Here is a 23,393-nt window from a genome sequence, read left to right as displayed (position 1 = left end):
AAATATTGTATTTTGGAAATATAATTAACTTCCTATACAGTCATTATCAAAATGACTGAATTTAAGAATGGGTAACACTAAGGGTCCTCAGTGGCTAAGACGCAGAGCCTGTCGATCAAAAGGTTAGCAGTTTCGAATCCCTAGTGCTGCATAATGGGGTGAGCTCCCGTTACTTGTCCCAGCTTCTGCCAACCTAGCAGTTCGAAAGCACATAAAAAATGCAAGTAGAAAAATAGAGACCACTTTTGGTGGGAAGGTAACAGTGTTCTGTGCACCTTTGGTGTTTAGTCATGCCGGTCACATGACCATGGAGACGTCTTCGGACAGCGCTGGCTGTTCAGCTTTGAAACGGAGATAAGCACCGCCCCCTAGAGTCAGGAACGACTAGCACACATGTGCAAGGGGAACCTTTACCTTTATCTAACACTAGCATATTTGAATATAACTTCAACATTTCAGCTACCCATAAGTTCAGGAAAGGTAGTCCTTACAAACAAGGTATTATTGTAAATGAACACAGGTACACAAGGTATTGTGTAATTTATTCAACAAATTCCCTCAAATTTACCATGACTACTGGTGACTTCATGGTTACACCCATGTTATTTTCTCAGCAACATTACAGAAGTGGTTTTCTTTTGCCTTTTTTTTTTTCTGGAATGCTTTTTCAACTTTGCAGTCAGTCCAACAGTTCTGGAATTTCCAAAGAATAAACTATACTGGCCCTGCTGAGCTTTTCAATACTATCCAAGATCGGGTAGATGCTGCTAACCTGAACAGCCTGCCTTCAATATTACAAGGAGTTTACTATTGCAAACATATTAAAATATAACTAAATCAACTGATCCTTAATGGTGATTGCTAACACAACAGGAATTCATCTGAAAAGAGCAAGTATAGCAGCAACTGATCAGGCATGAGTACAAGCCTTTCAATTCAGTCATCACAACGTTAAGTTTAATATTGCCAATTTTTTCTACCAAGGTCTGAACACTGAAGTTTCTGGGAAGTTCTACACTTGCCCTGTGATGCACTGAAGAAAATGGTACAAATTAGACATTGTCAGATGTTTATACATATTTGGACTATTTCACTGAAAGAGCACATGGTTTTTATGCAGAAGGTCCCCTTCTTATCTTCGGTATTTCCAGTTGAATATATAACACACAGGAAATTATAGGGAAACCTCTGCTAGCACTAGAACAGACTCAACTAGATTAAAATGACTAAATACCTGGACTATATTATAGCTTAATAAAGTCTTAATACTAATCAGACTAGTTCCTAACAGAAATTCCAATGTAGCAGGTGACCTGGAAAGCTTGATTCATCATGTATAACTTAGTGAACAACTTGGGGAACTGGAAGATGACAGAGAGTTTTTATACAGAGTTCTTATCCAAATAATTTACAAGACAATAAAAATCAGAGTCTGTACTGGCAAAGCATGCATTATCCTAATTAGCTGAACCTCTTGTTAAGTTCAAAATCAATAGTTGCAAGAGTTCAGCCTTTGCTGGTATTGTTCTTTCAATAATACCTTTCCAGTTTGGTACCCAAGGGAGAACAAACTAGACATTTTGACCCGCAATTATATTTGTTAATTTATCATAACTTGCATATTATATTCAACCACATATTGAAAAGAGACAGGTGTGTCATTTTCCACCCTCTGGAGCTAAACAATTTAGTCCAGCAAAGGTCAGCATTGTGAAGATCATTCATGGATTTATTCTTCTTCTAGTCTGGTTAACTTTACAACAGCCTCTCATTTACTGAATTCCTTTTTCCGAACTTTTGATTTTGGTGCTGCCAAAAAGAAAAAAACAAACCTGAGGTCACTAATATTCAAATCTATATATGTGTACACGGAATAAAATGCTGATATGAGGTTTTTACCATTTGGATTCTCTTGTCTGTAGAAGGTTTTCAGCATCTCCACAGCTTCTTCAGATCGATAACCAGCTATGCACTAAAGAAATTAAACATGTTGCTCAAAAAATGCATCTGAAATGAAAATACACCATCAGCAGAATTTTTCAGTTAAGACTTCATTATTTCTAAGAACTCAAAAGTGGGAGTAATATAGCTTCTGTTGTTGCTATGCTGGGGTGTTAGAATAAGACCACGTATTAAATATTGTTTACTAGGTAACTTTTAAAGGCAGAGGAATGAATGCATGACTTTTGATTAGCGCAAGAAAGCCCAGAACAAAAAAAGTGGGAGGAGGATATAGATGTTATCAGAAGGGGGTGTTTTTTTTTCCAGCAGTTACATTTCATGGGAATTTAGGGGGACAATTTTTTTTGGGGGGGTGGCGATTTTTATAATCTTTTTCCATTTCATTTGACTGGCACAAATTCTTAAAGCAGTCTTTTCAGAGTCCAGATAGCTATGATGTGAAATAAAACTATTTAAGTGGATATCTAACGCCACACCCACACCATGCCCCCCCGCGTATGCGTGACAGAGACCTGGAATCCAGATGGCCAGCGGGAGGCGCGTACGCATGCACGGCGGAGCTGAACTGGGGTGACTGCTCACATGCCCACAGAGATGGCACTGAGTGCTAACTCTGGCACGCGTGCCATAGGTTCACCATCACAGTTCTAGAACAAGGTCTTCATTGCTACACCACTTTGATATATCACATTCTTATGAACATATAGAAAGGCACCGTAATGAAGTACTCACTTGAAATGGTTCTCCTGTATCTGTTAAGGTAGCAGAAGAGATATTCAGAACTGAGCCGCAGCCTCCAAACCGTTCATTTTGGCAACCATATACAACCAACGGGATTTATGCAGATCAATTAAGGCATTAACTAGGCTAGATAAGAAATCCTACACAGATAGTATATAATATACAAATAGTAACAATCCTGTTTGACAGTCCAGCTATTTTGATATGCCAACTTTCTGCCACTACTATCACCATCATCATCAATACAATGTGAAATCACAGCTGCCAGTTTTTAGCTGGACCTTCATACATACCGAGTTCTTCCTGAGGACCTAGGTTATTGGACCATATTGGCATGGTAAATGTTCAGATCCAATCAGTGGGGTTTTTTTGTGATTGACAGATGGAAATTTTGACAATACACAGATTTTCTAAGTGCCGTCCAAGATTTTTTTGGTATGACAATAACCACTGATATCACCGCAACTGGGTTATACCATAATCTTTCATCTTTGATTTTCCGATCTCGATACTCTCCAGGCCCTTGTCTTCTATTCTACTATCTCCTGGTATTGCCACATAAATTTTCCACGTTTCCTTCTTTTCAACCAGTTAAATCTGGTGTGTTATCAGCCAAGACTTTATCAGTTTGCATTTGGAATTCCCAAAATATTTTAACTTGCTCATTTTCAACAACTTTTTCAATTAAATGTTCTCACCAATTTTTCATCAATCCTTTTCATGTGATTTTAACCATTTGTGCTGTTATTATTACAGTAGCACTTCCATTTGATTTTTACTAAATCCATCTTCAAGTTCTTTTATCCATCCAGCATTTTTATTATAGTATTTTTTGAGTTTCCCATAGATCTTTCCAAAATTGGATTGTTTCATTTTTTGGTATTCCATTTTCAGAATTTCTATTGCTATTTATACTTTATATTATTATTAAATAATCATCATTATTATTTACATTTGTATACAATATTGCCCAATTCCCAATGACCTCAAAATACAACATTAAAAGCAAAAAACAAGGTAGTAATAATAATCTCCTTTCTTTTACAATACATACATTCATCCTTTTCTTAGACATCTTATTACAAAAGTGATAACTTCCCCGAATAAAATATTTCTCATTTTCCTCTGCTCGGAAAAAAGGTATCTTCCACCAATAAATTGAGGACATAAATATTGCTGAATTTCCTTCCTAGACTCCATCATCCAGAAATTTAACAAAATGTTTTAAAGAAAAGAAGCTTAAGTGAATGTATTCCTGTCGTAGGAAAATTCCAAAATTTCATATACCACACAAGCACTTGCCCTTCCTAATGTGGACTTGACCCTAAATGTCATCTTCTTTTCTATTCTATCCTATCCATACCAACATTTGCTAATAACGATTCAGAGTTCGTATGACTCCAAATACCCAGTTGAAGAACAGTAGCATAGAGGACCTTCTTTCCAAGGTAGGAAACAGAATTCCATATTAAAGATTAAGCGGCCAACATTTGGAGAAGGATACTCATCATTCGAAGCGCAGCCGCACACATAATACAGGGCTCAACTGTAACGTATAATACTGTGTGTGTAAAAACTTCCTCAGGTTGCTTCTTGTGCTGTTGACACCAATCTAAGACCTGATCAATTGCTACCATTTCTGCATGGCGAGTAGCCTATGGGAATAAAGCAAAAAAAAAATCATCACTGTTATAAGTTATGACAGAGAATTGAGATACTTGATTGTGAATGTAGTAACAGCAGCTAGGATTGTATTTGCTAGGAACTGGAAAAGTGAGAAACTACCATTGCAAGATGAAATTATTAAGAAAACAATGGAATGTGCAGAAATGAGTAAACTGACATTTGAAATCAGAGAACAGGAAAATAAGCAATATTATAAGATATGGGATTTATTTTACCAATGGCTAGAAGGGAAAATATGTTAAGAAAGATTGGAGTTTTTTCTTTTTTACAAGGGAAGAATTATTGAATGATACAATTGACTTAAGATGATGGAATAAATGATGTAGTAAGATAAAATATTGATTTAGAATAATTTATATGAAATGAGAGAATAAAATACTATAGTCAATTAAAGGATCAACTGATTAAAGCATTTGGATATATATCACATTGACAAAATGTAAGATTAGACAAATTAATGATATGCATTATGTTGAAATTGCACAAAAGATTTGTAATCAACCTACTGACACACTGTATTTGGATGGAAGATGTTTTTATGTTTGTTTGTATTAAAAATAAAAATAAATTTTAAAAAAATCAGAACTGGTGCCACATAAAATGGGTTATTTTGCATATAAATTATCGTGACCTTCGGTAAAAGCTTCAAAAACCTGGCTTTGCCAATTGGCTTGGTGCTCCAATAGGGGAGTGTCACATTGGAGGTGATGGATAGATTAATAACAGATCCAAACTCCCTCTGCCCATCCTACTCCCACCCTCCCCAACTTTTAGTTAGAGTTAATAATTTATGTTTTTATAGCACCTTATTCTTGTTATATACATGCTTTGTATAGTTTTATCCAGGGGTGAAATCCAGCAGATTCTGACAGGTTCTGGAGAACTGGTAGCAGAAATTTTGAGTAGTTCAGAGAACCGGCAAATACCACCTCTGGCTGACCCCAGAGTGGGGTGGGAATGGAGATTTTGCAGTATTCTTCCCCTGCCACACCCACCAAGCTATGCCCACCAAGCCACATCACACCCACCAAGCCACACCCACAGAAATGATAGTAAAAAATTTTGAATTTCACCACTAGTTTTATCCTTTTTAATATTGTAAGCCACCAACTGTTATATTGTGATAAAAATGGGCAGCAAACAAATTTAATAAAAGAAGGAAAACACACATATAAGGAAAAATAACTCTTATTTTTAATAAAATTACAGGAACAACAGTTTGGACAAAATGGCCTAGGACAGGTTTCTTTAATTTACTGCCCTCTAGTGTATGGAGGTGAGCATTCTCAGTATTACAAGACAGTATGGCCTCTAGTTGAGAAAAATTAGTTTTCCTTAGCTTTGCAATTGTATTCTCCATGCTTGCCACAATTCCCAAAAGATGAAAACTGATGTGCTTGGTTCTGTTTGGATTAAGGCAATTAAAACAATTCACTAAAACATGGAATGAAATACTTTCTTATGCCTGAGGATGCTTGCTGTATTGTATCAAGAGACAAGGGCAAGTTTATCAATGTTTTTTAGAATTTGCTTCACAAGCAAAACAAAATAACACACATAAGATTGACCCTTGTGGTAAATTTGTTACAATGTATTTATTTATTTGCTATGTTTATATCCTGCCTTTTCATCAGAAGCTCAAGATGGTCTACACAGCATCGTCTCCTTCAACTGTTTTTCACAACAGCCTTGTGAGGTAGGTTGAGCTGAGAGATGATAATTGGTTACAAATCACCCAGGAAGGCTCCATGACTGAGGGCAAATGGTGGTGTCAATCCGATGTCTTAAAAAGTATACCACGCTGGCTCTTTGACTGAAAGAGAACGACTGGCCAAAATTCAGGAAATGTTGGTGGCTGAGAGTAAACTTCAGCTTGTGCTTCCCCAATCCTAGACTGTCACTCTAAGCCTCCTGGCTGTCATATAAGTATCTTCATACTATCAAAGCAGCCTATCAGAAACCAGGCCTTATTTTTAAAAAAAGGCATAGTAGAACAATATTTAAAGCACCTACACAAACCTAACAGTTGCAATGGTTGCAATTCTTTTTTATAATGCATTCTCAAAATTTCCACTGTAGGGTAGGGAAGGTCAATGACAACCAATATAGGTGAGGTCTTATTTCACCACACTGATGTTATTTTATACAGTGCCTTCTGTTTTTATTTTACTGGAGCAATTCCAAAAGCCAATCCCAGAACAGAACAAAAAAACCTGCAAGAGCCACAGAAATTCAGTGTCAAAACAATAAAGATCATCAAAAAGCAAAACAAAAACCGAAGGCTGTGTCTCTGCTTTGCTTTCTTTTCCTTCTCAGTGTCTGAAACAAGTAAGGGTAAAGAGGACAGGAGAAAAACAGCTGCTTGATCAAAAACAGGATTGACTACAAGCAAACTTTTTCCTCTATCTGTCAGGGATTAACTTCGTATTTTCTATTTAATCTTTCCAACAATTAATGCAAAGAAAAACATTGATCTACCAGTCATAAAAAGCAAATAGACAGCATAGGAAATGCTCTCATGAGCTTTATGCATGTTCATGGATTACATCACCTGTTTTTTTCCCCCCAATTATGGCAGCATTCGGCACCGAAGCCTTAAATGCATCTACTTTCATTTCTTTGCAATACTGTATAACCTACATCAGTGGTCCCTAACCTTTCTGGGTTGGTGGTCCAGCACAGGGATGGGTGGGGAAGTGGGGATGGTTTTGTGCGAAGGACAGGTATGCACGCACATAAACTTCATTTGAGGTTGACAAGATTCTCAAAGCATAAAGATAAAAACAGCAGTCATCACACCAAGAAAATAAAAAGCAGAGCAAGGATAAAAATCATCAGTAAAATCTAGAACTTCCTGCAGCTTTACCTCCAGTGGCAGGAACAATCTTAGAAAAAGTTTTGAAACTAATTGTAGTATTTGGTAGATTTAAGCAAGTGAAGGGAGTCCTGAAGGCATTCAGGAAAAAAGTTGTTTAAACAAACTACCTTTATGAATTGTGCCTGGTAACTAACTAAGTTAGTATATCTTGTTTCAAATTAGCAGGATATGATCTCTCTGTTTATGTTTATTTAGCAATCTCACTGTTCCAAAACATTGCCCATAGAACAATTATCCAAAATTGCATCATTTGATCAATGTATCACTTTCAAAGAAGGGTGATTTGTAACACCACTCTAAATGTTTTAATTAAACATATAGTTACAAAATAGGAAATGTTTTTTGGTTAGCAAAGCATGCACAATCTAGATATTTAAGATTCTACCCTTACTGTTTTTTTAAAAAGCTTATATATATCTCTCATGATATGCTTCATACTATAAATTTGTAAGTACAAATTGAAAACAATGACCTAATTAATTCTTGGATATATGAAAGAATGCTATTCAATAAAAAGAACTGAACATGTGTGACTGATAGCAAATGTGAAGCAAATAGAATGCATTTAGCTATAATCTATTGTTATAATACCATCTACCAATTAATTTTAATGTGAATAGTCCTTCAAGAGATTGTGCTTAGCAGGTGCCATAAATGCTATAACACACTCTAGGGTGCAACTACAATCGCTTCCTGAGAGCTGGCAGAATTCCTGACTTAAAATGCTCTCAGTTCTTATTAAGCACTGTTAAAATTCTCCTCTCATAATATCAGTCAGATAGAGTTCATTGTTTTGAATGAATTGCCATGGACCCCGAAGTTTTCATCACCTCCAACTATGCTGAAGACTTCTCAAGGGGCAGGGGTAGGGTTATAGTTCAGCATCATAAACAAACAAACAAACAAACAAACAAACAAACAAACAGGTATTCAAGCCAGGTTCAATTGGCAATTGTTCTTATTGTTGTAATTGTTCTCTTCCCATTCCATGTATATGAATAACCCCATAATGACCAAATCTGTGCATTCTTTTGCAAGATTAGAATCTTCTTGTGAAATTCATGACATGTTTATTTCTGCATTGTACTTCCAAACTTTGGGAAAGTTGTGGCTACTGGCTGCTGCTGTACTGCCACTGTGGTCACATGATTCTTCACTTTCAACATTTTGTGAGAGTTTCTCAGGCAGTCTCACAATCCCTTGGTCCCTGCCAGATTCCCATAAGGAAATTCAATGGTACAGTCAGTGCAAAGTCAGAAGTCACTCCTGCTCCCACTATTTTTTGGCCACCCTTGGTCATTCCATTTCTCTGTTTAGGTAAGGGAATATTTCTGAAATAATGACTCAATGGGTCATAGGTTTCTAGTTTATTATGAAATTCTGAAAGTTTAGCTTTTATTGTTTGAACTCTTTCATCTTTTATTTCATTATACATGTAATATATATTGATGTAATATATCCACGTCTTTCTCAATCTTGCTAAAATTCAGCTCCCATGATCCTCAGCAATTCTGTCTGAGGTATTGTGGGAATTAAAATACATTTGAAAATTGGGACACTGTGAAATATTATCACTACATTTTGAAACTTGATCTGGTCTAGGTAATAGTAACAAAACAAAATGTGGAACACTGATAAAAGAAAAAGAAAATAATCCATAAATAAAAAATACTAATAATAACTGAAGTTCACTAGCATTCAAAGATCAACACAAAACATTTTTATTACAAAAAAGTTACCATGTCCCTCTTAATTAAAGGTAGACCTTAGAGAACAAGAGTGACAGCCAAACTTTGAGAACCAGTCATGAGTACCCTTTATTCAAGACCAAGGCTACTTGTAATGTAAGAAAAATATAAAATCGTTTTCCAGAACTGAGTCTGGAGAATTGAGAATCGAGAAAAGAAAAATATAAAATGGTTTTCCAGAATTGAGTTTGGATGTATTGAGATGTGTTTATAGAGAACACAGCATTTTTTCACCAGAATTTTAGGTAACAGGAACTCAAAACATAAAAATTCCAAAACAGTAATTTGCTATACAATTCCCAAATTAGACAAGGCAGGTTTTAAACACAGCTGAAGTAGAGGAATTTCTTGAGGATCTTTCTATTTATATATGCAGTGGAAAGGTTAGGATTCTCACTTACATTTTTTGTTTCGTTAACTTCATTCCTTCCTTTCCCTACAATCTCACTATTGTAGACCATGAGGCAACCAACAGGTACTTCACCATTCTCAAGTGCATCTTTAGCCTATCAATACAAAGTAATTAGCAACAGCATTGTTAAGAAGGATGCGGTGTCATATTTATCACAGATTGCAAATTCAGAGACATAACACATCCCAGCTGCATTTAGTCCATGACAGGTAAGCTGGGACCAAAAACTTGGGTCAATAGTGACACAAGACACTAAGTGGAAAATGCTTATGACTATGCTTATGACTTAATTTCAGCTTTCCTTTTTCTCACTCCCCAGCCCATCCAGGTGCAGGGATAATTAATAAGGGAATTGATGTTTGTATTTACATTCATTGTAGAGGAAAACATTAAAAGCAAGCAAGCAAGCATACAATGGAAAAACACATCAAAAGGAATGCATTGGCAAACAGCCACTGCTAGCACATTTCTTTTGATATGTATTCTCCACTGTGTGCCTGTTTATTCTCCTATAATCCTTTCCTCTCCAATCTCTCTACTCTGCAAGGAAGGAGGAAACAGTCGCTGCATTAGACAACTCAGTAAACAAGGTCTGTCTATGCAACTGTTTTTCCTAATACAAGAACAATAATATACAACAATGCCTATAAGAAACCAACATTTCTGACTGAATGGATCACATACATAGCAAAATGAAGGACATATATGTTGGCACTTACCTCTGCCGTCCCCCCTCCCCCCATTTATTTTATTTATTTATTTATTTTGTCACAACAATATATATAAGCATCACACAAAAAGATTATATAGTATATAAAAATATATGAGGAAATATAAGGAGGTATAAGCATATATATATATAAGAAGAAAAGAAAAAAAACCAATAGGACAGGAACGGTAGGCACGTTTGTGCTCTTATGAACGCCCCTTATGGTCCTCTTAGGAATGGGGTGAGGTCAATAGTAGAAAGTTTTTGGTTAAAGCTTTTGGGATTATGGGAAGATACCACAGAGTCAGGTAAAGTGTTCCAAGCACTGATGATTCTGTTACAGAAGTCATATTTTCTGCAATCTAGATTAAAGCGGTTAACATTAAGTTTAAATCTATTGGTTGCTCTTGTATTATTGCAATTAAAGCTGAAGTAGTCTTTAACAGGAAGGACATTACAATAGATGATTCTATGAGTTAAACTTAGGTCTTGTCGAAGGCGGCGGAGTTCTAAGTTTTCTAAGCCTAGGATTTCAAGTCTGGTGGGATAAGGTATTTTGTTGTTTTCAGAGGAGTGAAGAACTCTTCTTGTAAAATATTTCTGGACATGTTCAATTGTATTGATGTCAGAAATGTGGTGAGGGTTCCAGACAGGCGAGCTGTATTCTAGAATTGGTCTAGCAAATGTTTTATATGCTCTGGTTAGTAGTGTAGTGTTTTTTGAAAAGAAGCTATGCAAGATTAGGTTTACAACTCTTAGAGCCTTCTTTGCTATGTAGTTGCAGTGGGCTTTGGCACTTAGATCATTTGATATAAAAACTCCAAGATCTTTAACAGGGTGGGGGTCATCTGTAAGGTAATGTCCATCAAGTATGTACTTAGTGTTTGGGTTCTTTTTTCCAATATGTAAGACTGAGCATTTGCTGGTTGAGATTTGGAGTTGCCAAGTTTTAGACCAAGCGGTTAGATGATCAAGGTCTTTTTGAATGGTAGATGTATTGTCGGTGGTGTTAAATAGTTTGACAGAAGAAAAACACACCACACGCAACTGTGATTTATTGGCTGAGCTATACCTGAAACAATAGCTTACTCTGGTTCAATTACATTTTCATTTACAATGACTTTGTTTAATCAGTCAAAGCAACTGCTACTCATGTAATGTGACATGATTTGTTTAGTCTAGTGGTTAAGGCACCAGGCTAGAAACTGGGAGATTGTGAGTTCTAGTCCCACCTTAGCCAAGAAAATCAACGATGTGATTTTGGGCCAGTCACTTTTTCTCAGCTCAACCCACCTCACAGGTTGTTGGGAAAATAGGAGGAGGAAGGTGTGTTGGATATTTTCACCACCTAAGTTCTGTGAAGTTTCCGAAAGATGCCCTAATTAATTCATGAGCCATGAGCCAAACTTCAAAAGAAATACAGTCATTTATTATATCATATATCATTTATTATTTGCAAGTTGACAAGTTATTTATAAAAATAATAAAGTGGGATAAAATAAAATTAAATAAATAAAATACTGTAATAGATGGCAGAAGTAGACATATGGATAAAAGTTCTCAGGAAAGATAAACAGTTCCTTCTTCCAGAACAAAGCCTGTTTGTTACGACTATTGAACTTGAGGTTCAATTGCTGAGGTTGAGAAACACTATCTTTGGGCAACACATGATAAGGAACTGAGGGCTGATATCTTAAATGAAATTTGGAGGCAGGATCATTTTTACAGGGTAGGATCCTATTCATCCCATTAATGTTCACTCAAAACCCTCTCAAATATACTTCTACTCACGTTGTCGTAGTGTTAGCATTTTAGCATGCCTCCTACTGAAGTTCAGGAAACTATGCTTTCCTTTTAGCCAAAATCATTTCTTTCTTTTATTTGCAAAACCTAGCTTTTTGGTAACTAAACAATAGGAGGGGGGTATTCTGGAAGTCATTGAATACAGTTTTAAGTTTTGAAAAAGATGCAAACCTGCTGGGGAAAAAAGTGATGCAATCCACAAATTTCCCACTTGTTGAATGTAAATCTAGAATCAAGGTTTTTCTATTGTTCAATTTTCCCATTTAATCAATGTCTGATCACTTGCTTTCTGACATATCACACATACTGAATGAACCATTTGTTTTATACCCCAGAGGTGGTATTCAGCAGTTCTGACCAGTTCTAGAGAACTGGTAGTGGACATTTTGACTAGTTCAGAGAACCGGTAAATACCACTTCTGACTGGCCCCACCCCCATCTAATCTCTGCCTCCTAAGTCCCAGCTGATTGGGAAGAAATGGGGATTTTGCAGTATCCTTCCCCTGGAGTGGAGAGGGAATCGAGATTTTACAGTATCTTTCCCTGCCATGCCCACCAAGCCATGCCATGCCATGCCATGCCCACCAAGCCACACCCACAGAACCAGTAGTAATTTTTTTTGAATCTCACCACTGCTATACCTCATTTAAAAACTTGACCTCCCCCCCAATAAATGAAGAGGCAACTTCACTTTCTTGTTTTTTCTTTGAAGACATTTTGCTTCTCATTCCAAGAAGCTTCTTCAGCTCTGACTGGATGGTGGGGAATGGAAGGTTTTATATTTCTTGCAGACAGCTGGTCATTTGCATCCTTTTAGGGTTGGTGAAGCACTTGGAAGTTTATCTGTGTCCTCAGGGTTACCTGAATGGTACTGATAGTTCCTGCAGTCTGCAATTTCTCTCTCTGGAAATCCGTTCATACTCCCACACCATTCAAAGGGTGTTCAACCCTAAAAGTCTATAGAGATTCTCAGTCATCCAGATCATGGTTATCCCAAAGATGCTTTTTTCAGGAGGCAACTGGACTTTCTTGTTTTTTCTTTGAAGATGCTTCGCTTCTCATCCAAGAAGCTTCTTGAGTTCTGACACGATGGTGGGGAATGGAAGGATTTGTCCGTCCAGCTGTCTGCAAAGAATATAAATCCTTCCATCCTGTCAGAGCTGAAGAAGCTTCTTGGACCAGAAGTGAAATGTCTTCAAAGAAAAAAACAAGATAGTCCAGTTGCCTCCTGAAAAAAGCACTTTTGGGACAACCATGACCTGGATGACTAAGAATCTCTATAGAAACATCTGCAAGAATATAACCAAACTCAGAGAGCACCAAGGACTCCTCATTTCAAATCCCCTGGAAACCTTATTTAAGATGATAAAAGGCCACTACTCGTTTGGGAGAGACATCTGACTGAGAAAGAGAGGGATAGCACAAAAGAGTAGTGAAAAAGTAGTGAGCAGGTAGTGAAAAAGGAAAATTGGCAAATGGTCGGGACTGCCCTCTGCCCTTCCCATTACCACGTCCTGATTGGACCTGGGGAACTCAATTTTGGTTTTTAAAAACATTGTCAAGTTTCAAGTTCCTCTAGAAAAACTTTGAAAAATAACCCTAAAACTAAAGACACAGCCTAGATGGAAATTTCACAAAAGAACTTCGTCCTTCTTTGGATTATCCTTAGGTGCCTTCTTCCCTCAGCTGACCATTGGAGAGTGCCAGGAAGAGAAACGCTCAGTGATTCATTTGGCAATTCACAGATTGTTTTAAAAAAATAATAATCTCTGTCCAGGAGCCTCTGGACAACCTAGAAGGAATGAGGGCAAAGAGATAGGTTGAGCCTGAGACAATTTGCTTCTATAATATTTCTACTGGCAGTGGAACAGAAGTTGCCTTCAGAAGTTGTGGGAGCTTCATCACTGGAACCTTTCAAGAAGAGACTGGACTGCCATCCGTCAGAAATGATGTAAGGTCTCCTGCTTGGCAGGGGGGTTGGATTAGAATGGAGTTTCCAACCTTGGCAACTTTAAGCCTGGCGGACTTCAACTCCCAGAATTCCCCAGCCAGCTTTGCTGGCTGGGGAATTCTGGGAGTTGAAGTCCGCCAGGCTTAAAATTGCCAAGGTTGGAGACCCCTGGACTAGATGGCCTACAAGGTCCCTTCCTACTCTGTTAATCTGTTAAATATGTTAACAGATAACTCCCAAACAATTCACGCGTGGATGCCGTCCATTAAATGCGTTAGTCTTTTTCCCCCAACTATCTCCCAAGTTCCGAAAAGCTCGGCAACCCGAAACCTGTTTGTTTGTTTGCTTGCTTGCTTTTTCCTGCGGGACAACCACCCTCTCTTACAAACCCCTTCGGTTGCTTCTCTGCGAGAGAGAGAGAGAGAGAGACGTCCTCACCATATCTACAGCTCTGTCCATCCAGGCCTCCGTTTCCCCCGCGCTCACCCGCCACCTCTTCGCCTCTTCCATCTCTGGAAAAGGAAAGCGCCGGAACGAAAAGTAAAGGGGGAACAGATCCGAGGGGGAAACAAATGAAGGACGGACCGCGGCCAAGCTGCCGAACGGTGTGTGGGTGGCGGGTTAGGGGACTCGAATCGCGGGGAGGACCGTGGGCCTAACGAAGCCGGCGTCGGAGACGAGGGGCGGGGCTTCCTGCGGCGCGCGGGGGGCAAGTGGGCGGAGCGGCGGCTTGACTGAGAATCCTAATCTGCCGCCGCCGCGATGCTGCTGGCCGTGTGGGGCTTCCTGAAGCGTCATAAAAAGAAATGCTTCTTCTTGGGCGCTTTCCTGGGCGGTGAGTTTCTCTCTCTCTTCCTCCTCCTCCTCCCGCCCCTCCGCCCCTCCTCCCTTCCCCCCCGGGCATTTCCCGGCCCTTCGCTTGCTGCGCTTTGCTGCCCGGAAACAGCTGTTAAAAAAAGCAGCCCTACCTGATCCCGAGCGTCCCCTGCGCTCTTCCTGCTGCCCCAGAGCCAGAAAGCGGCCGCCCCCCTAAAAGCTGCAAGACGTTTCCTGCTCGCCCATTGTTAAGTTTTGCTTCGTTTATCTATGCCGAGTGAGCTTGCTCCTGTGGGTGGGTGGGTGCATGAGGATTGCCGCTTTAATTCCTGATGAATTTATCGATTTTTCTCCTTAGTTCTCTATACGTTCACCTAGGTTGGGCTGAAAATCCCATCATCTTGCACGAGAGGTGGATATGGGGAGAGTGACCCCCACTTTTCTCAGATTAACAGAGTTGGGAGGTCTCCACCACCCCCACCCCCGCCACGCCATTTCTGACAGATAGCAGTCCGGTCTCTTCTTGAAAGCTTCTGGTGATGAAGCTCCCACAACTTCTGAATAACAGAGTAATAAGCAGATTAATAGAGTTGGAAGGGACCTTGTAGGTCATCTAGTCCAACCCCCACCCCACCCCCGAAGCAGGGGACCTTACACCATTTCTGACAGATAGCAGTCCGGTCTCTTCTTGAAAGTTTCCAGTGATAAAGCTCCCACAACTTTTAAATAACAGAATAAGAAGCAGATTAACAGAGTTGGAAGAGACCTTGTAGGTCATCTAGTCCAACCCCTCCCCACCCCACCCCGCCCAAGCAGGAGACCTTACACCATTTCTGACAGATAGCAGTCCGGTCTCTTCTTGAAAGCTTCCAGTGATGAAGCTCCCACAACTTCTGAATAACAGGATAATAAGCAGATTAACAGAGTTGGAAGAAGAAGACTGTCTTTCTTGCTCCTTGTTGTACATATCCTGATATTTCTGCCTTTTTTAATTGATAATCTAAATAAATATACTATGGTGAATTTATTTTTCATAGCATTTGTTACAACAAACCAAGTTAAAATAAACTCAAGCATTAACGAACAGGAGGAAAGAAGATTCAAGCATTTGCTTACTTGAGCTCATAATTTGCCAGCATCGGCTTGAAACAATTTTCCCTTTAGATAAGAGTTACGAACCAAGCAAATTTAACTGTAATTCCAAGAGCATTATCTTTAGTAGAAGAGGAAAAAATAACTTTCTGTTACTCTGAAAAATAAGTGACACATTTTTTTTTTATCTGGGGCCTTGTACAGATAGGACAATGAAGGAAAGGATGATAGAGAGCTACACTCACATTTGCTGGGCCTGGATGAAGGTGTGGATTAAAGGCAATGTTTCAAAATCTGTCTGAAAGCACTGTTAACGGTAGTATTTGCTTTTGCAACCGAGTTTAAAATCTCTCTCACTAGAAGATTCTGAATTCATAAATATGTTTTATTGAATGGCGATTTGTAATTAAAGGAAACCAAGTTGCCAGCTTACAATAAATACATAATGAAATGGAAACTGATACATAGTACATGGAGAGAATGCTTGGTTAAGGAATGCTTAGTTAAGAATTTATCTTGCCTGAGAAGTTCCCCCAATGGAGATGTAGATCCTACTGATGAAAAAGGTTCAAGTTCAGACAGATTCTTTAATTAGTTCACATGTTCTGCATCAGCCTCCCTCTTCATTCACAATTGCATGAAGAGACTTGCACAATACTTTCCTGTTCCAAGTTGTATCTTGTCACCCGCTTGAGAAAGTAACTTTTTTTCTCTAAATTTGGCTTCTCCCCATGGTCTTGCCAAATGCAATTCTTCGTTTAATGCTTCTCTGGACATATATTATTCTTGGGTTGATCAACCATATCCCAAATTGTCAGTAGCTTGGTATTTCAGAGTGTAGCGTGATACGTATGTGTGTATGTCTTTTGTAGGGGTTTATGTACTTGGAAAATATGGTCAGAAAAAAATGAAAGAAATTCAAGAAAGAGAAGCAGCAGAATATATAGCACAAGCAAGAAGGCAGTATCATTTTGAAAGTAATCAGAGGACTTGCAACATGACAGGTAAGGTGGTACTGTAGCTATTTTGCTTGTCAAAGAGACCAAAGTCTGAAGCTCACTGTCAAATTCCCCTTTTTTTGGTACTTGTTTTAACATCTAACTCCTGTTTCTTTAATGAAGCAATTGCTATAGATGAAATAATGCTTAGAACAATGTTTGCTAGCTTGGGCAGCTCATCAAAACATAACTACCATAAATGCAAACAGATTTGTAAACTATAATAACTTGAGTGTAATAATGAGGATGTTACTGTAGAACTGGATGTAAACATCTCTATAACATAAATCTAACATTGGGAAAATATTTAAGGCTTATTTAAAATAACCTTTAGAAAACAATAAATGTAAGGATCATATGACATCCCATCAGTTTCAAAAGGAATCTGCTATGTGAGATTACACAATACTGGTTAAAAAAAAAGAGCCCTCCTGAAAATGCAGCACTAGACATACAACTTTCTGAATCCTATTTATTATACTAACCTGTCATATTAGCATGACTAACTGTACCAACGTAGTTCACACATAGTACCAAACTACTGTTAAGGCTAATCATGTTTTGCATGTTAAATTGCTCAGTTATGATTCATAGTCAATTAACAATTTAGAAATATAATTCTTCGTTGATGATGCTCCATGCCTTCAAACAATTCTTCCTATCATCTACTTTTTAGTTCTATCAATGCTTCCAACATTAAGAGATACTTTGATGTATCAGCTGAATTCTGAGAGTCTCACTTCCCTGCTGAAAAACAAGTAAGCATAAATTATCAAGAGATTATTATAGTTTGTTTTGAATGGCTGTCCTTTAGATTTTGGTAGTATGTATGTATATAACAAGGGACGCGGTGGCTCAGGGGCTGAGCTTGTGGATCAAAAGGTTGGCAGTTCAGCGGTTCGAATCCCTAGTGCTGCCATGTAACGGGGTGAGCTCCCGTTACTTGTCCCAGCTTCTGCCAACCTAGCAGTTCGAAAGCACGTAAAAAATGCAAGTAGAAAAAATAGGGACCACCTTTGGTGGGAAGGTAACAGCGTTCTGTGCGCCTTTGGTGCTGAGTCATGCCGGCCACATGACCACGGAGACATCTTCAGGCAGCGCTGGCTCTTCGGCTTTGAAACGGAGATGAGCACATATGTGCGAGGGGAACCTTTACCTTTACCTATGTATATAATGTTAGCATGGAGAAAACTATTTGTTTTCTGTTAACACTCTATTGAAGTATTTTCTTTCCAAATTCATGTAAGATTTAAATAGCTTAGCAAGTACTATATGAATTGACTTTAGGGGAGGAAAACTTTGCCATTGAAGTGTCTGAATTCTTTTTTCATGCTATTGTTTTATGCATGAAATTCATAGAAGATTCTGCATTCTGGTTAAATTACATTTTTTACATGTCTTCTGAAATACTTATTACCAAGGCAACCTAGGGCTACACATTTGAATTTTTTTCAGCATCACAAAAAAAATGTGATTTATTCCAGTGCTATATGAGCAATCGTGCTTATGCAGTTGAATTTCCTGTTCCTTTCCAATGTGTGCAGAAGAATGGGTAGGATTAGGAATCCATTCTGTTGATGGAATAGCGTCTCTCAACTGAACAGTATCATTGCATTAGTCCCTGTGCTTTGCAAACATTCTCCTTATTATAGTATCACTTTGAAAAATCCCAGCATTTTTCTCCCTCATCATATTTTTATGTTTGATTTTTTTTTTTTGTTTGATGTGGATGCTCTTCACATGTGATACAGCACTTCAATTAATTATAAATGTGTTTGTTCTCCTCTTTCTGTAGGCCAGCCAATAAGTTAGAAATATGGGAAGAATTGAAGATTATAAGTAAGTCAAACGAATCATTGTGCTTGTGATCCATTGACCCTCTTTAGGTGTACATAGAATTTTCTTTTTTCATTATTGGTTATTGTGCTTCAAACACTATCCCAATAAATTTTATAATTTGTCATGAAGAAAGCATATTTATTCAAAAGTAAGCCTTACTATTTGTTAAGTGGAACTCTGTTAAATTAATTTTGAATTCTCATAATGGCCATAGTTGTTATCTCTCCTGAATAAGTGATTTCTACCCTTAGATGTGTAGTTATTTTCCACCTTATTTTGTTTTCTCTAATTTTAAACCTTCTGTTTGTAATGGTGTTTAAAAAAATAGCCTCTCTCTCTCTCACTTCAGCGTTTACTACATAGCATCATTTAAAATTAAGTAGGAATCTCAACTCACCAACACAAAGCACAATTGAAATTTTAATTCTGTGTCCTTCAAACTCTTTCTTCACACTGTCAAGAGTAGTTGGGATGGTAACTTGGCTAAGTAGAAAATAGTCCTTTCCAATAGTCCTTTGGAATAAGCAGGTGCTGTTGGTGTTAGAGGTATTGTCCCACGATGTACCCTGTTCCAAATAAAGTTGCATTTTGCAATTGACTGATAGTAATTTTATCAATGCTGTTGGTGTTCAGTGGTGTACCAGATGTTTTGGGATTACATCCAAAGTGCCTCTTACTATTGGTAGTATCCAGGGGTGAAATCCAGCAGGTTCTAGAGGTAGCGGAAATTTTGAGTGGTTCAGAGAATTGGCAAATAACACCTCTGGCTGGCCCCAGAGTGGGTTAGGAATGGAGATTTTGCAATATCCTTCCCCCAGGAGTGGGGAGGGAATGGTGATTTTGCAGTATCCTTCCTTGCCATGCCCATGAAGCCACACCATACCCACCAAACCACGCCCACAGAACTGGTAGTAAAAAAATTTGGATTTCACCACTGGTAGTATCTTTGCTTTCTTTTGCCAGTCGTTCTACTTGTATTTGCAGGTATTTGTATTTTGTGATTTTCTCCAGTTCTTTCTCCTTCTGTTCTGCTGTCTCCAGGTACTGCAACATCCAAACTTTTTGTCTTTCTTATCAACAATTTTAAGTCTGGGGTGTTAAGTATTATTATTATTCTTGTTTAATATAGCTGCTTGCTCCGAGACACTCTTGCCATGGCTTTGTCTTGTGCTTTTGTAAAAGCCTGCTTACCTTAAGTGACCATCACCAGGATGTGGCAAGGACTTGAACTCCAGCTGCTACACCCTCTATATTATGTTGGAAGCTGTGGCCAACCTTGGTGTCACTTTGTCCTCACTATGGTCCTAGTGGCCAATGTGCCTTTCATCCAAAATTACAGGAAGAAGAGCTTATTAGTGACTTAGCCTTTCTTTGTGCTAGGCATTTGGGGGGCTTTTCTGCTTGACCTTTGTCTTCAAGATTTTTCAATATGTGCTTCATGATGCTTCATCTTTGCAACCTGTATCTCCTGCCTGGCCACACATATCTTCAGTCTCAACAAGTCATCAGATTCAATTATTATTTCACGCCAAAACTCTCTTTCCTTCAACTTATATTGTACATCTGATTGTGATGTTTAAAGATAGTTTTGTTCCATCAGCTACTATCCAATAGAAGCAATCTTATCAGGAGTCTCCTTAACACATGAACATGATGATATTATATTTACCTCAGTTCAAAAGGATGTATTTCAGTAGTAAAAACACAATTTATGGTTGTCATAATTAATTAGAATGTGTCATAATAGTGAGAATAGTGTTACATAGAATAATGTAAAAATTTTCCCTTTTGCAATTCTTTCAGGAAGTGTGGATTTTTTGTTTCCTCCATTTTTTTGCATTTTAAGTAAAATCATCTTTTTAAGCCCATTGCTTCAGTAAATCCATGGATATAATAGCATTTATTTAGTTTGAGCCTCACATTAGGCTGTTCCTTTAAAGAGATTTTTAGAAAAATAAATAAAATGGAAATTTGCCCTCCGAATAATTTATAGTCCTGATTTAAGTCTCTAAAAAGCACCATTACAATTTGATGTTATTAATGAAATATATTATTTTTAAAGATAAGTTCAGTATTTCATAGTATTTTTTTTGTTTTATTAAAGGTTTTACAAGGAGTATTGTAGCAGTATACAGCACATGCATGCTTGTAGTTCTTCTCCGAGTCCAATTAAATATTATTGGTGGATACATTTACTTAGACAATGCAGCAGTTTGCAAAAATGGCACTGTAAGTAGATTGTTTTCAAATTGATAAAATTTCTGGGTTGAAAACTCAGAAAGGAAGTTATACTTTGAATACTCTAGTATATTTTTTGCTTGCTTTAATCTCATTGAAACAGACTCATGCTGAAAATACTTACGATTGAAATGAAACTATGTAAGATGGAGATTTAATTTTCCAAAATGGAACGATGACCAAACAGCATGGGATACCGAACTTAAAATACCTTCAAAATACTATATTGTAACCTGGCACCAGTCACCTTTTATATCTGGGAACTGCTTTTAAACAGTTTTTCAGGAAGACTGCAGAGGATATGGTTGTGATGCCATGGCACCATTAAAGAGATGCTACTGCAATTTTCAGCTCTTTTTCATCATTTGGACCAGGAGTGGGTGGGTTGGGGTGGAGAAATCAAGATTTATTGTAAAGTAAAAGAAACCTGTCAGAGGATAGGCTTTTTGTGTGTCTTTGAGGCATTTTACACGTCTGGCAGGTGCCTAGACAAATCCCTGTTTTCTGGTAACATTTTGAGAAGTGGTTTGCCATTGCCTTTTTCCTAGGACTGAGAGAGGCCAACTGGCTCAAAGTCACTCAGTTGCCTTATGCAGATCTGGAATTTACCATCTCCTGATTTTTAGCCCAATTCCTTAAACCATTACACTAATCTGGTTTTCATTAGAGGTTTAATACACCAATTTTACTTGTTTAAAAAAAGTGCCATTGTTCTTCAGTTTGCTACCAAATTTTGGCAGCATAATCTTGGGTGTTCAGTGGCTACAAGAACCCTAGGAAGGCTATGGATTGCCTGCCTTTGATCTAGCTGTGCTTCCAAGATAGCTTTCATGTAGCTTTTAACAGGGGGCAGGGAATGAATTGTTTTGTTCTACTTTAAAAGATGACAAGAGTCCTTTAAGAAGCTTTTAGCAGCTACTTGAAGGGGTAAAGGAAGAAGTCTGTGTTCTGATTTACTGCAAGATTTGCAGGACAGTAGTGTTCCTTAGGTAGCAGAAATGATACAGAATATCTTTCTTCTTGCAGACACTTTTAGCTCCCCCAGAAGTTCAACAACAATATTTATCAAGTATTCAACACCTCCTAGGAGATGGTAAGTTATCTATGAAACAATTTTACCTACAATATTATGATGTTTGAACAAGTAGGAATTGATCTTCAATCATTCTTCCTTTTCTGCCGTAGGCTTGACTGAATTAATAAGCGTGGTTAAGAAGACTGTGCAGAATGTATTTGAGAGGTATAATAGGGTCTTTTAAAAATCTAAACTACTTGGTTTGAATGCACGCTCCTAAGTTTAACTCTTCTCCTTGCAGTGTTTCTCTCAAGCATGCCCTTTCCCTCTTGGAACTGGAACAGAAGCTAAGAGAAATTAGAAATGTAATTGAACAGCCTGAAGATTCTGCATCTGAAGAAACTGCATCACAATCCAAGCTATGTCATTACATGATGCCGGATGAAGAAAATCCTTTGGCTTTCCAGGTATTTTTGCATGTTATTAACAGCAGGGAATCGGTTTGACTCTGAACTACAATTGGGGGTTGATTCTGTATGTTTTTCACAGAATTGGAACTTATCTTGAATCTAACATCTTTTATTTGACTTCAGCTTTTCCAAATTAGGATAAGGGAAAAATTAGGATAGGATAGAGGAAATTCCCAAATTAGCTTTTCCAAATTAGGATAGGGGAAATTACGATGTGCAATGGTTTGCCAATAATTTCCTCATCTGTCATAAACAATGTCTTTGGCAACATAACGTATAGACCAGGGCTGTCAAACTCGTGACCTGTGGGCCAGATGCGTCACATGCTGGCCACTTCCACGCCTGGTTTAGTAGAGGGGTTGACAACGTGAGTTTGACACCCCTGGTATAGATAGTAAATTCTACTCTGCTACAGCTCTTGAGTAGGGTCACAGCAATCATGGTTGAATTCAAGGCAGATAGTCTGCCTTGGAATGAAACCTGCCTTTCATTGAGGATCTGTATACTGCACGAGTCAAAAAGAGGGCTGTAAAAATAGCTACAGACCCCTCACATCCTGGACATAAATTGTTTCAACTGGGCTGCGGTGTGGCTCAGGCTGTAAGAAGCCTGTTATTAAAACACAGCTGTCTGCAATTACTGCAGGTTCTAGTCCCACCAGGTCCAAGGTTGACTCAGGCTTCCATCCTTTATAAGGTAGGTAAAATGAGGACCCAGATTGTTGGGGGGGCAATAAGTTGACTTTGTAAATATACAAATAGAATGAGACTATTGACTTACACACTGTAAGCCGCCCTGAGTCTTCGGAGAAGAGCAGGATATAAATGTAAATAAATAAATAAATAAATAAAACTTCTACCCTCAAAACGACATTATAGAGCACTGAACACCAGAACAACTAGACACGACAGTTTTTCCCCCAAATGCCATCACTCTACTTAACAACTAATTCCCACAACACTATCAAATAATTTACTAAGCCTGTATTCCTCTCTTCCTTACTAGTCTCTATCTCTTACCACTTATTACTATAAC

At 38.1% G+C, this 23,393-nt stretch overlaps 2 protein-coding genes across 5 annotated transcripts in view; one reads left to right on the top strand and one right to left on the bottom strand.

Annotated features, from left to right (window-relative positions):
- Positions 1–525: 525 nt before the first annotated feature.
- On the bottom strand, positions 526–14,459 carry ADAT2 (adenosine deaminase tRNA specific 2). Its single transcript, XM_058170495.1, has 6 exons — positions 14,329–14,459; positions 9,417–9,521; positions 4,208–4,358; positions 2,695–2,801; positions 1,900–1,972; positions 526–1,809 (listed from the first exon to the last, which is right to left on the bottom strand). Exons 1-6 carry the CDS (start codon positions 14,398–14,400, stop codon positions 1,769–1,771), a joined length of 549 nt encoding a protein of 182 aa, XP_058026478.1. The 5' UTR covers positions 14,401–14,459; the 3' UTR covers positions 526–1,768.
- Positions 14,460–14,505: 46 nt separating this feature from the next.
- Positions 14,506–23,393, top strand: part of PEX3 (peroxisomal biogenesis factor 3) — a 12,794-nt gene continuing 3,906 nt past the window's right edge. Inside the window, exons 1-8 of one of the 4 annotated variants that reach the window (XM_058170453.1) lie at positions 14,506–14,725; positions 16,671–16,802; positions 17,473–17,554; positions 18,592–18,635; positions 20,740–20,864; positions 21,900–21,966; positions 22,059–22,113; positions 22,190–22,355. In XM_058170453.1, coding sequence (XP_058026436.1) covers positions 14,653–14,725; positions 16,671–16,802; positions 17,473–17,554; positions 18,592–18,635; positions 20,740–20,864; positions 21,900–21,966; positions 22,059–22,113; positions 22,190–22,355 — 744 coding nt within the window. In that variant the 5' untranslated portion in view covers positions 14,506–14,652. Of the gene's footprint in view, positions 14,726–14,837; positions 14,954–16,065; positions 16,115–16,670; positions 16,803–17,472; positions 17,555–18,591; positions 18,636–20,739; positions 20,865–21,899; positions 21,967–22,058; positions 22,114–22,189; positions 22,356–23,393 lie in introns of those variants that run through there. The other 3 variants (XM_058170471.1, XM_058170481.1, XM_058170463.1) reach the window with 3 other exon arrangements.

The sequence above is a fragment of the Ahaetulla prasina genome, chromosome 1 (genome assembly GCF_028640845.1).
Source record: "Ahaetulla prasina isolate Xishuangbanna chromosome 1, ASM2864084v1, whole genome shotgun sequence".
In the NCBI taxonomy this organism is placed as follows: Eukaryota; Metazoa; Chordata; class Lepidosauria; order Squamata; family Colubridae; genus Ahaetulla; species Ahaetulla prasina.
Note: the sequence above shows the minus strand (reverse complement) of the source record. Positions and strands in the feature narration are given on the sequence as shown.

Bases quoted from the DNA above. Each gene is read 5' to 3' on its own strand.
- ADAT2 (XM_058170495.1), bottom strand. From the start codon at position 14,400: ATGGAAGAGGCGAAGAGGTGGCGGGTGAGCGCGGGGGAAACGGAGGCC. The intron at 4,359-9,416 runs GTAAGTGAGAAT...TTATTCCCATAG, and splicing joins AAGTTAACGAAACAAAAAAT to GCTACTCGCCATGCAGAAAT. The intron at 1,810-1,899 runs GTAAAAACCTCA...TCTTTTTGGCAG, and splicing joins CAGACAAGAGAATCCAAATG to CACCAAAATCAAAAGTTCGG.